The following is a 13811-nucleotide window of genomic DNA, read 5'->3' on the forward strand; positions in this document are numbered from 1 at the left end:
GATGCGGGACTCGATCCCAGGACCCTGAGATCATGACCCGAGCTGAAGGCAGCGGATTAACCCACTGAGCCACCCAGGTGCCCTGTCATTAGGTTCTTAATTAGATTTTCTAAATTAAAACATTTTTTTCTTGACTTAGTTGTTGTAACAGTAAAAAACACTAAAGTGCTAAAGTTTCTTGTCCTTCTCATTTTTGCTGTTTGTTGTGTATCCTTGTGTATCTTTTTCCAGACTTCCACAACTATATATGGTGGTGGGTGGGTATGTTTAAAGAAACAGGAACATACTATATTTTGTAAATTTTCTTTACATATATTTTAGACTTCTTTCAGAGTCAGTAAATATAAACCTGTCTTTTTTTTTTTTTTAAAGATTTTATTTATTTATTTATTTGACAGAGAGAAATCACAAGTAGACGGAGAGGCAGGCAGAGAGAGAGAGGGAAGCAGGCTCCCCGCTGAGCAGAGAGCCCGATGCGGGACTCGATCCCAGGACCCTGAGATCATGACCTGAGCCGAAGGCAGCGGCTTAACCCACTGAGCCACCCAGGCGCCCTAAACCTGTCTTCTTAAATGTAATATTCTTTATTATGGTTGTAACCCCCCCCCCCACAGGTTATTTCTAACTTTTGTAATTATAGGTTGTTAATTGAACAGTAGTCTTATACTTGGGTTTACTTGTTAATATTTTTATTTCTTTTTTTTTTTTTTTAGAGATTTTATTTATTTATTTGACAGACAGAGATCACAAGTAGGCAGAGAGGCAGGCAGAGAGAGAGGAGGAAGCAGGCTCCCCGCTGAGCAGAGAGCCCGATTCGGGGCTCGATCCCAGGACCCTGAGATCATGACCTGAGCCGAAGGCAGCAGCCCAAACCACTGAGCCACCCAGGCGCCCCAGTTAATATTTTTATTTCTGTTGGATAGAGCTTGACGTGAATTTGCTAGGGCAGAGAATATATAGTTGACCCTGTACATCATTGTGGGGTTTGAGACGCTGACTTTTGTGCAGTTGGAAACCTGTGTATAGAAACTTTTGATTCCAAAAAACTGAACCACCAGTATCCTGCTGTTGACCAGAAGCCTTACTGACAGTGTAAATGGTCGATTAACACATATTCTGTATATGTATTCTATCCTGTATTCTTTTTTCTTACAAATGTGAAGCTGTGCCTTTTGAGGATCTGTGTTGATTGTAGCTGTTCATAACATCCCATTAGAATGTGCATAAATATTGGGTCAATAGTATCTCTTACCCGTGAAAGGGAGAATAGTGTTATTCTCTGGCCTAAAAAGATTATTTCTGGGGCTTACAGATTACAACAGGGGAGTTTTGAACTTTATTTATTTATTTGTTAAAGATTTTGTTTATTTATTTGACAGAGATCGGGTAGGCAGAGAGGCAGGCAGATAGAGAAGGGGAAGCAGGCTCCCTGCTGAGCAGAGAGCCTGATGTGGGGCCCGATCCCAGGACCCTGGAATCATGACCTGAGCGGAAGGCGAGGCTTTAACCCACTGAGCCACCCAGGCGCCCCTTGAACTTAATTTAAATTAGCTTCCTGTAATACCAACCTGTATTAGGGAGTGGAGGGAAAGTAATGCCAGTTTGGTAGCAAGTGTCTGTTTTTAACAGCATTGACTTGGAATTGTGTGGCATAGAGAGGAAGTGAAAGTAAAAAGATTCCTGCTGTCTAGAGATAGAACCATTCTAGGTGGAAATATGAGTGATATAAAGCAGTGGTAGATAGAATAAGAACAGTCATGGATGGGTTGTTAAGTACAGACTGAAAGTGTCAGTGTGGAGGAAAGTGATGAGGAGTGTCCGTGGGGAGGGGAGTGATGAGGAAAGGCAGGGGTGGGACTTGAACACATAGGATTAAAATACATGGATGAAAGATTTGGGATGGTCTATGTGAAGGTATAGAAGTAGGAATAAATCTAATTGGTTTGCTAGGCAGTAGAAAAATAGGTATATGTGGGATTTGGAGTCCGGTAGTCCTGATTTTGAATCTTGGATGCTTATATTTACCAGTTATTTTTCTGGATGCATTAACTTGGCTTGAATCAGATCTTCATTTATAAAATTGGACAAATAATAGTTCTTCTCTCTGAGTATTTGGGAAAATCAAGCATAGGTTGCTAAGCACATAAGACATATGAAAGGTGTATGAAAGGTGTGGGAGCTTGACCTGCTTGGTTGAAAGAGAGGCTTCCTGCCCTAAAGTTTGGATGCAGGCTAGGTGCACATTTTTAATGTTGCTGGCGAGTGGGGAGTAGTAGATAAGTTTCTTTATTATCTTGTTCCATGTAAAAATCCTAGTGGAGTAATTCAGCCATTGAAGATTTTTTGATCATATTCTTTTTGTTTTGTTTTGTTTTTTTAAAGATTTTATTTATTTGACAGGGAGAGGTACAGTGAGAGAGGGAACACAGCAGGGGAGAGTGAGAGGGAGAGGGAGAAGCAGGCCTCCCACTGTGCAGGGAGCTAGATGCCGGCTTGATCCCAGGACCTTGGGATCATGACCTGAGCTGAAGGCAGGCACTTACTGACTGAGCCATGCAGGCACCCCTCAGATTGTATGTTGAGGAGACACAAACTGAATTGAGGGTATTTAGCTTATTATTACTTTTTTAAGGATTTATTATATTTATTAGAATAGCATAGGACTATTTACTTAAATGCTTATGGTGGCCGTCCATGGTGGGGGTGGGGGTTGTGGAATTACAGATACTGTTTCTTTTCTTTGTCATATTTTTTGTTTTCTGATTTTCTGCAAAGAGCTTATACTAACTGGAAAGCACTGGCCTAGGTTCTAAAATGGGCTCTAATATTTGACTTCATCTTTTGGCCTTTCTTCACATTTAAATATTATGTTTTCTTACGTAAAGCTTTTATTTTTAAAAACCCTTCAGTTTGTGTAATTTGACATATTACCCTCATTCAGTTGTTCTTTGTGAATGAAAGGACTTTTATTCCTCATGGGTAGATGATTTTGATGATGGCGGACTGGATTTTAATGGATAGTTTGGGGAGGTGAAGCAGAACTTTCATGGCAAACTAGTTAGTATATTTTTGTATGAAACTCAGACCAGGGCTTCAGTGGCGCAATAATAATGGCTAGTATTTTATTTTATTATTTATGATGTGCCAGTCTCTCATATAAACCCTTTAAAAGGGGATCAACATAGGCCACCTTGGTGGCTCAGTTAAGTGTTCAACTCTTGATTTCACCTCAGGTCACAATCTCAGGGCTGTGAGCTATAATTTGAACTGAGACAAACTTTTATTTAGCTCTTCAAGATGTTCAGAGCAGTTCTTACTACTGTGAGGGGCTCAGTGCTGGGCGTGGAGCCTGCTTAAGATTTTCTTTCCCTTTCCCTCTGCCCCAAACTTGCTCTGAAAAAGTATATGTATATATAGTAGAAGTTGATCAACATATTTAATTTTTATAGGCGGTATATGACGTAGGTGCTGTAATTTCCCCTATTTTGTTTATTTTTATTTTTTTTCCTGGTCTTCATTCATATCCTTGGTTTATTCAACACAGTCCTTTCAGACTGTACAACAAAGTGTAAACACCGCACTACCTAAAATGCTAGAAGTTTATAAGACTCAAAACAAAAAATTTGTAGTATTGACTGTACAATGTAAGCCAGAAAAGCAGTGTTTATGTTGCCAATGTCACCTGCAAGACCCCCATGAAGAATAGGTGGATCAGAGGGGCCTGGGATGACCCTGCACAGCTGGTTCTCAACTCGCTCATCAATTAGAGAGAGAAAGGGAGACCTGGGATGTGGGTGTGTGTGCATGAGTACATGTAAAAATAGAACATTTTTGGTAACTAACATGGAGTGTTTAATCCTAGAGGATGGGGCCAGGAGAGCAGGGCCAGGCTAGCAGGAACAGCAGCTGCATTTTCCTGAGACACTTTTTCCTTTTCCTTAGATACTCTGCAGACCAACAAGCAAGGCCATGATTAGGCCACCAGACTAGACCCTGTACCTGCAGGCTGGGACCACACTGCTACCCTGTGTCCCTGCTGGCTTTGCCACTAAATTGATTCTAAGAAGCTGAAAATGTGGGAGCTTTCTAGCCAGAAACTGGAGAGCATCTTTACAGGCTCAACCCCAAACCAGTAACACTCCTGCAGCTGGAACTTTGCTTTCAGAGAGTATATCTCAGTTACTGTCTTCAAAGTTTTCCTGAGTGAGGAATTTGTTTCTTACCAAATGCTCCTTTGACCAGAAAAGTGACCAGACTGAAGTGGATAAAATAGAAGTTACAAGACACAGAGCTTCCATGGCTCTATTTATTGGGAGGAATTGGAGCTGGAGTGGCTACTGTGGCAGCAGCCAGGGGAGTGACATTGCCCCGTGCACAGTGGGGCTACCCCTCTGGGAACTCAATCTCTGATCCATGGGCATGACTGGCGCCATGTGAGGGGTGGTGGCAGCATTTTCCTTGGAGTGCTGAATTGCCTTGGCTGCGGTGTAGGCCAGGGAGCCAGCACAGTGGTGATAGTGATCTCCTGGCCATTGATTTGTCCTCCATCCTTGTCCTTAAGCACCTTTTCGGTCTCATCTCTATCTTCTGATTCCACATATGCATAGCTTTTAGACAGATAGGGCGGGGGAAGGGAGACAACCTTTTACAGGTATGTCAGTCCTGTTAATTTTCCCAGAGGTGGGGAAAATCTCGATGTGGTCCCTGCTCACATTCCTAGTGAGCCTCCTGATGTACACTTCGACTGGTTTAGGGGAATAAGTCCACTTTTTCCTTTCCTTTCATCTCTTTTGGGTGGTTTGGATTTGGAGTGGGAAAGCCCTTTGTTGTCGTGCCAGTACCCAGAGGTACTGGTTGAGAGCTAGAGTTGCTGCTGGAATTGGAGCTGTAGGACATGCTGGAACTTCCTCAGCAGTTGGACCCAGAGCCACTGCTCAAGCCTGTGCTGGTGCCAGAGATAGGGTTGGACTGCGACCTGGTGCTGCTACCACCCCTGCAGGAGTTCTTTTTCTTGCGAGTTTTATCCCTGTCGCCATCCTTCTCACTCCATTTCTTGGGGGCCCCTTTCTCTTCAGCATGATCCTTGGACTTCTCATCAGCGTGATCTTTGTGTTTGATAGGAGAGGGAGCCATCTCCCCACCTCTCCACAGCTGTTAAGGTTGATACCCTAATTTTCCCCATTTTAGAGTTGAGCGGATAGGATTTCAGAGAGATTAAGCAACAGAATTCACACCGCTAGAAAGGCAGAGAAAGGATTTGGACAGATTTATACTGATTCTGCAGTCAACTCTTGACTGCCAGTGTATTCAAATCCGTAGTCGATGACAAAGTGGAAAAGTAAGGATTTTCTTCAGTGCAATAGGCTTACTGTTACAGAATTTTTTTTTTAGAATTTGAGAGTTGCTTTGTAGTGAAAGGATATTGATGTTTTCTTATACAGTATAAAGCGTGGACTTTCCCCATACTTTGCAGGAGTTATACTTTGTTTGAGGCATTGTTTGTTGTATCGTATGATGAAGATGGACATTGCAGTAGTGGCAGTCGATTATTTTGTAAAAGTGGTAACTGTAGGGTGTGTGTGTGTGAGCCAAAACAGGATGAATACAATTGACTCTTGAATAATTTTGGGGTTATAAGTGACAATTCCCTGTGTAGTTGAAAATTTACATGTAACTTGACTAACCAAAAACTTGCCTGCTAAGAGTGTACTGTTGACTGGCAGCCTTACTGATAACAGAAAAAATTGAATAACACGTTCTGTATATGTATTATATACTATAGTCTTACAATAGGGAAGAGGAAGTATATTTACAGTATGATATCACAAAATACCCATGTTACAAGTAGGCCCTCACAATTCAAACCAGTGTTGAATTTGAACTGAGACTAACTTTTATTTAGCTTTTCAAGAGGTACAAAGCAATTTTTACTACTGTTAAGGCAGATGTAGATTTACCAGACTTCAAGGGAGAATATTACCTAGAGCCACTCTGTATAGTAGAATATACATTGAGAAGGAGGTATTCTGTATCCAATTCTAATAAATTTTAAGAGATAAAAATGATTTGAGTTTTACTTTAGGGCCATTGGGAAGGCCTCACAAAGTGGGTAATCCTGCTGGAGAGTGAGTGAGATATAGAAGGACCTGGAGCATTTCAGGTGGCAAAAGTGGTCTGAGCAAAGCAGGAGGATGGGAAGACTAAGTTGTGTTGGTTCACTGTGCCTGAGATGCAGGTGGAAAGTATGGTTGGGGTTGGGATAGTAAGGGGCCTTAGGTTCCACAGTTAGGCATTCTCATGGATGGTTTTACTCAGTAGAGAGGCCAAAATCAGAGACTTCTTGTGTACTTTTACAATATGTGGCTTTTAGCTAAGGCTCAGATGCTTGTTATGGTGATGTTGTCCTGTTGGATGTAATGTTTCAGTAAGGTTTGGTGCTTAAATGTTTTTTTTTTTCCCCTCCCTAGGGCTTGCATTTCTTTTGGTCCTAAGAATCGTTCAATTGGAGCAGCAGCTAAAAGCCAGGTAGAGTTTTGATTTTTCTTTCCTAAAATGACTTATTTTTTCTGCTTTGTCCATCTTTTTCTCTTCGGCAACTATTTCAGTGCCCATTATGTGCCTAATACGACAGTCGCTAGGTGACCAGCTGAGAAACAGACCTGATCCCTAGTTTCCTGTGCTTGAGTGAGAAGCACATAGCTTTTTATAGGTATTAGCTGTATAGCTATTAGCTCATTAGCATAAGCAGGAGCCCCTGGTTGGCTTCCTTGGTTAAGCTTCTGCTCTCAATCTAGCTCAGGTCTTGGTCGCAGTCATTTTGGAAGTTACATGTGCTCCCTTTAGCCAAACATCACTATTAGTATCTTTTTTTTTTTTTTTTTAAAGATTTTATTTATTTATTTGACAGAGAGAAATCACAAGTAGTCGGAGAGGCAGGCAGAGAGAGAAAAAGAGGGAAGCAGGCTCCCTGCCGAGCAGAGAGCCCGATGCTGGACTCGATCCCAGGACCCTGAGATCATGACCTGAGCCGAAGGCAGCGGCTTAACCCACTGAGCCACCCAGGCGCCCCCACTATTAGTATCTTAATGTATAACCTTCTGTACGGGTTTAAATGCTTCTCCCACTCCAAAAGTGAGATCCTACCATACAGATAAATTGTATTCCAACTTTCTAAAACAATGCTACCCACTATATGGATATATTTATTTGCCCAGTCTTCTGTTAATTGATTGTCTAGGCTGTCTCCAGTCTTCTGCTGTTGTAAATAGTATTTGGTCACTATCTTTTTACATTTATCTTTATGTACTTACTGTCTTTTTTTCCTGCAAAGTTCCTTCTACGAGAATTTCTGAATTGGTATTGCTAAATTGACTCCTGGAAAGTTTGAATCACAAATTATGGTAAAACTGTAATTTTTAAAAGTTAAAACTCATGTAAATGTTAATGAGAAGTTTAAGAAAAGAAGAATACCTTCGTACATGTACAGTGACCCGTTTTTAATGGAGAATTAGGATAAGCTGGGCTCTAGTGCCATCCTTGCCACTGTGGTCTGAACAAGTCGGTTGTTCCTCACTTCATACGTGAGCAGGCATCATGCAGAAAGGTATAGTGCTAAAGAAAATGAAATTTAGAAGGAAACCTTGGAGTTAAAACACTGCTAGTTTAATCTGAGGCTATTGAATTTTTTTTCCTCCTAATTTAATTGCTATTAGTCTTTTTACTCTGATTCTGATGTTCTTTATTTTTAGGTAATTTCCAATGCAAAGAACACAGTCCAGGGATTTAAAAGATTCCATGGCCGAGCATTCTCTGATCCATTTGTGGAAGCAGAAAAATCTAACCTTGCATATGATATTGTGCAGCTGCCCACTGGTTTAACAGGGATAAAGGTAAAGTCTCAAAGTCTAAAGTGCCTTAAAATTAAAATACAGTGTTTTATTATATCAGGTCAATATATCTGTACCATTTGGAGTTCAAGTTGTGAAAATGTTCACAAGTGTTTAGGAGAAGGTTGGGTAGGAAAGACCATTTGGCCTTTTTGAATAATCTGGATTTTGATTGGGAGCGAATACTGTTAAAATGGGTTGGATAGCAGGGTAGTGGTAGTTTGAAGATAACATTGTCATTGCTGCTTGTATTGTTTACTGATAGATCAGTCTTTCTGGTGTGATTTTAGTGAATGACTTCTGGGATGCCATGCATAGAACTTAACACTTCACAGTTACTAACCAGATGTGTGGTCATACTCTTGACAGTAGCACTTAGGTTGGAAAGAGGTGTTTTGGGGAAAATGGAATTTAGCCTTTGCTATCTCTGGGACATCTAGAAGAGTTTGTGAAGCATACAGCGAACTGATCCTACAAAAGAGGCAACTGAGATTAACAAGGGGGGGATTTGGTGCTTGAGATACCACATTTGGAGAAGTCAGGATTGTGGGACCGGGCTCAAAAGCCAAGAGATGATGAGAATTGTGAGAAAAAAGGTAGTGAGTTGTGCTATTGAGTCCTCAGTTGAATTTAGAAGTGAAGTATTCTGATAACGGGAGAATGATGACTGACTGGGTTTACTGAAGATATCTGTGGCAATGATCTCAGAAGAGTTTGAATGGCTGGTAGTGGATACTCTGGAATACAGGAGAAGGAAAAAGGGGAAAAAAAGGAGGTGAGTAGATGGAGGATACTTATAGGCAGGAAAGAAATAGGATTAGGTATTGGCAGATTTAGTCTAAAGCATTGTAAGAGCCAAAGAAGAAAGAGATGAGGGAGAAGATCTGGGGAACAAGTAGATCCGAGTACAAAAGTGGAGGAATAGACTAAGAATTAAGCAGATAGCAGGGAAGAAGAGGCTCATGGTGAGGGGTGCTTTACCATCTTTATCATACAATAAAGTAAGGGACTACTAGATTCTGAATCAGAATAAATTAGGATTGGGCTCAGAAGTGAAGAGTTTAAGAGAAGGTGGTGTTCAGGTTCATTTGGAGCAGCTGCTGAGAGAAGAGAGTTATGTTTTCAGGTGTGGATTATATTTGGGGACTATAGGCATGTGGGATGGGGCTTGTCTGAGCCAGACTTTGAGCATTTAAAGTTTGTAGCCCTTCTCCAAATTGCATACTTTTATGCAAGGTAGGATATCTTGAAGCTTTTTTTTATTTATCCTCTAAATGAAGTATTTATTGGGTCAGGTTTGTTCTAAGTCTTGGGCCTACAGCAGTAAACAAAGTGACAAAAACTGTGACCTCAGGCTAGACTGGATCCTAATTTTGGAAATGATCCTAAAGTCAACACGGTAAACAAAGTAAAACCCACCTAGTATACCAGGTGGCAGAGTGTCCACCGCCAGACCTGTTTATGGAGGTGCAGTGTGGGCCATGGTGAGCTCTACAAGTTTGTTTTTGCACAAGAGATCTCAGTTTTTGTTGGTGGTCACAGCATGCTGTTTACATAATGGTTCTTATCTTCAGGTATTGGTGTTTGATAAACATGTTAAAAAAATGCTAAAAGTGACCTTCAAGTTGTTATTGCTTCCCAGACTAGTGCTCTTCAGTTCTTTCTTGAGATACTGTTCCATTGATGATGTGTTAGACATGCACATTTTAGGCTTTTAGATCATGAAAAACTCAAATAAGTTTAGATCCTTTTGGTTTATTGCAGGTGAAATATATGGAGGAAGAGCGAAATTTTACTACAGAGCAAGTGACTGCTATGCTTTTGTCCAAACTGAAGGAGACTGCAGAAAGTGTTCTTAAGAAGCCTGTTGTGGACTGTGTTGTTTCGGTGAGTTTGATCCCTGTGTTTTACTGGGGACTTAAGAAGTAGAGACCAGGGCACCTGGGTGGCTCAGTGGGTTAAGCCACTGCCTTCGGCTCAGGTCATGGTCTCAGGGTCCTGGGATGGAGTCCCTCATCGGGCTCTCTGCTCAGCAGGGAACCTGCTTCCTCCCCTCTCTCTCTGCCTGCCTCTCTGCCTACTTGTGATCTCTCTCTGTCAAATAAATAAATAAAATCTTTAAAAAAAAAAAGTAGAGACAAGAATGTTGTCAGTTGCAAATAAAATTGCTTTTTGCCTTCGATTATAGAGATTATTTTAATAATTCATCAAACTAGTCTTCCATTTTTTTGAGTATTCTTTTCTGCCCCCTAGTTTTTACTCAGCTCTTCTCTGTTTTTTTCCCTGTTTGAAGGCTTACCTCAAAACCCACTGCCCCTGGATTCCTTTTAATACCTCGCCTAGTGCCTGGCATGTGATAGCCACTTGTTTGTTGAATTAGTTGGATATCCACAATTAGAAACGTTTTCTTCATTTCATTGTCTGTATTTTTGCTTGTCCTGTGTTTAGAACTAAAGGCAGGGCAGCAGTAGACAAATCTTGTCTTTTCCATATTCCCCTCCCCTTTAAAAAAAAAAAAGATTTTATTTATTTATTTGTTAGGGGGAGAGAGAGCACGCGAGCGAGCACGAGCACAGGCAGACAAAGTGGTAGGCAGAAGCAGAGGGAGAAGCAGGCTCCCCGCTGAGCAAGGAGCCCGATGTGGGACTTGATCCCAGGACGCTGGGATCATGACCTGAGCCAAAGGCAGCCGCTTAACCAACTGAGTCACCCAGGTATCCCATTCCATATCCCTTTTAAGATGAAAGCCTGACTTTATGGTTTTATGCTGGTAGGACAATGGCATCCTTAGGAACTGTTGAAATTTGGGTGGATTTATTAGCTTTGCAGTGGAATCTCCTGTTCTGCAGTTGTTAATATTAATATCTTAGTTCCTTGGTCTTTTTTTGTCTTTGTATTGGTGTATTCATTGGCAAAGCAAGGGCTGTTAGGTGACTTTTTTACCCTGTAGTCTGTTGTCAGGTAGATTTCCTTTGTTCTTGGTTATCTAGTAAAGTAGAACTGACATTTGTTAGGAAGAATTTGGATTATGGTTGTGTGCTATATTCTGGGGATGCAAAGAATAAAAAGGTGCTACTTTTCATAAGAGCTCATATTTAATGCAGGCTTTGTGTTTCTTAGATGCATTTCTTTCTTTCCCTAACTATTATATTTTTAACCTAGTGCCCTAACTTTGATTCTCAGTTATGCTCAGTATAGAAGTGAAACTCATGTACAATGGCAGAATGCCCAAGTGGGTTTTCCAGCATTTGAGATCAAGTCAAAAGGTGATGTATTAAGTCATGTGTTAGGGGTCCTCATGACTATACTGAATTTCAGTGACTTTTTGGGGAGAATTTGTAGAACTCAACATATTGCTGTACCTATGGCTAAGATTTATTACGGTGAGAAGATACAAAGCAGAATCAACAAAGGGAAAGGTACAGGGGCAGTTTCTGGAGGAAACCAGGCACAAACTTCTAAAAATCCCCTTCCAGGAGAGTCGTACTGGATGCACTTAATTCTTCTGGTAATACCTGACAAGTTCTGCCTGAGCCTAGGAGTCCAGGGTTTCTAACTGGAGGTCAGTCATTTAGGTACCTTGTGCCTAACCCATACCAAAAGTCTAGACTTCCAGAAGGAAAGTAGCTATGTAGCACAAATTATGTTGTACAAAAGTTTAAGTGTAGTAAGCCTCTCTTGTCTTTTAGGGAAAATTTTCTTTCTGTTTAGTGACCTGTTTATCATTTAAGTTCCTCAGTGCTGGAAAAGAGCTAACCTTTTCATCAGGCCTCTCTAAGGATAGCTGCCTCTGGCCTCTATGTAAACTCTGCTACACATTGACTACCCTAGCTCTTGGCTATTATGGTATGTCTCATTGCTATACAAATAGAGCTTGGGGGTATTTTGCTTTATTTATGAATTGATCATTGTTAAAACATAAATTTCATTTTTTGCAAAGGTAGCCCCAGTGTTCACAAATAAAACGCATGCACCCCTCTGCTTACCTAGAAGGAAGTTTTTTCTTGCCACATGTTACTAATTTTATTACTTGGTTACACATCTTTCCAGACATTTTTGTGTATCCAAGTAAATATATATATACTTTTTTAGTTTCATTTCTCTTTTGATCAGTTTTAGAACTTTATCTTTTATATCTTAGTGGTAAAGAAGGGCTTTGTTCTTTCCAGTGGCTGCAGAGTATTCCAGTTGATGCATGTACTGAAATCTCTTTAGTCTTTTTTTTTTTTTAAAGATTATTTATTTATTTGTCAGAGACACAGCGAGAGAGGGAGCACAAGCAGAGGGAGAGGGAGAAGCAGGCTTCCCGCCGAGCAGGGAGCCTGATGGCAGGGTTCAATCCCAGAACCCTGGGATCATGACCTGAGCCGAAGGCAGATGCTTATGACTGAGCCACCCAGGCGCCCCTCTTTAGCCTATTTTTGTTGGACCTGCGGTTGCTGCTGCTGCTTCTTTTTTTTTTTTTTAAAATTTACATATTTTATTTTATTTTTTTAAAGATTTATTTGAGAGCGTGTGATGTGAGTGGGAGGAGGAGCAGAGGGGAGAGAATCCCGTGGTGGGGGGGCAGACTCCTGAGTACAGAGCCCAGCATGGGGCTTGAGCACACAAACATGAGTTCATGACCTGAGCTGAAATAAAGAGTTGTAAGGTAAACTGACTGAGCCACCAAACTGCGCCCCTCCTTTTTTTTTTTTTTTAAATTGTAAAGAATTAAAAAAAAAATTGCTGTTGCTTTGAATAAACTTTAACAGGTAAGATTTTGCTTTTATGTGATAGTTTATAGGACTTAGTGGTTAAATTCCTAGTAGTACAATGCTAGGACAAAGGGTATGTGTATTTGTGATTCTTGTTACAAGATTTTGTTTGTTTATTTGTCAAAGAAAGAGCACTGGAGTACAGGCAGGGGGAGTGGCAGGCAGAGGGAGAAGCAAGCTCCCCATTGACCAAGGAGCCCAGTGCGGGACTCAGTTTCAGAAACCTGGGATCATAACCTGACCTGAGCTGAAAGCAGAGGCTTTACCAACTGAGCTGCCCAGGCGTCCAATGTATTTGTAATTTTAACCACAGTTGTTTAATTGCCCTTTAAAGAATTTGTACTCATGCTTCTTCCTGCAGTGTATAAGAGGACTTGTTGGATAACAGCCTCACCAGCACAGCTTATTGGGGTGTTAGCTAATTCTCTAATAGGTGAATAATGCTATGAAAGTGTATGTCATTTTAATGTTTCATTCTTTAGGTGAAGTTGAAAACATTTTAAAATTTAAGAGCCCTTCTGCATTTCTTTCCTGTAAAACATTCCTGTTTGCTCATTTTGAGTTTATGGGTCTACCTTTTGATTGGTGGTTCTTCATATATATTAGAGAGATTAGCTCTATCAATTTATGTTACGAGTTCCAAGTATTTATCCCTTTTTATTTTTAATTTTTATGAGTCAAATATATTAATCTTTATGAAAAACTGTTTATATTTGACATACAGTATAACATTAGTTTCAGGGTACATCCTAGTGATTTGACAAGTTTATACATTATACTGTGTTCACCACAGTGTAGTTACCATCTGTCTTGTTACATTGCTGTTCAAATATATATATATATATTTTAAAGATTTTATTTATTTATTTGACAGATCACAAGTAGGCAGAGAGGCAGGCAGAGAGTGAGAGAGGAGGAAGCAGGCTCCCCGCTAAGCAGAGAGCCCGATGTGGGGCTCGATCCCACAACCCTGGGATCATGACCTGAGCCGAAGGCAGAGGCTTTAACCCACTGAGCCACCCAGGCGCCCCGCTGTTCAAATATATTAATCTTTTCTCCTCCTCTTTTTCTTCTGTATTTTGTGTTACGTTTACAGAATTTCTTCCTATACTGATGGTAAAGACTTCTTTTCCTTCTGGTACTCATCTTTTTTTAAACTGTTATGTCT

General features: G+C 40.7%; 1 protein-coding gene and 1 pseudogene across 1 annotated transcript in view; one reads left to right on the forward strand and one right to left on the reverse strand.

The window, feature by feature from the left end:
- The window catches only part of HSPA4 (heat shock protein family A (Hsp70) member 4), a 53267-nt gene that overhangs the window by 6357 nt on the left and 33099 nt on the right, over window positions 1–13811 (forward strand). The window contains exons 2-4 of the mRNA XM_059417565.1: window positions 6468–6525; window positions 7749–7889; window positions 9651–9773. Of these exons, the coding sequence (XP_059273548.1) occupies window positions 6468–6525; window positions 7749–7889; window positions 9651–9773 (322 nt within the window). The remainder of the gene's footprint in view (window positions 1–6467; window positions 6526–7748; window positions 7890–9650; window positions 9774–13811) is intronic.
- Window positions 4400–5133, reverse strand: LOC132028117 (RNA-binding protein with serine-rich domain 1-like; annotated as a pseudogene).

The sequence above is a fragment of the Mustela nigripes genome, chromosome 12 (genome assembly GCF_022355385.1).
Source record: "Mustela nigripes isolate SB6536 chromosome 12, MUSNIG.SB6536, whole genome shotgun sequence".
NCBI lineage: Eukaryota > Metazoa > Chordata > Mammalia > Carnivora > Mustelidae > Mustela > Mustela nigripes.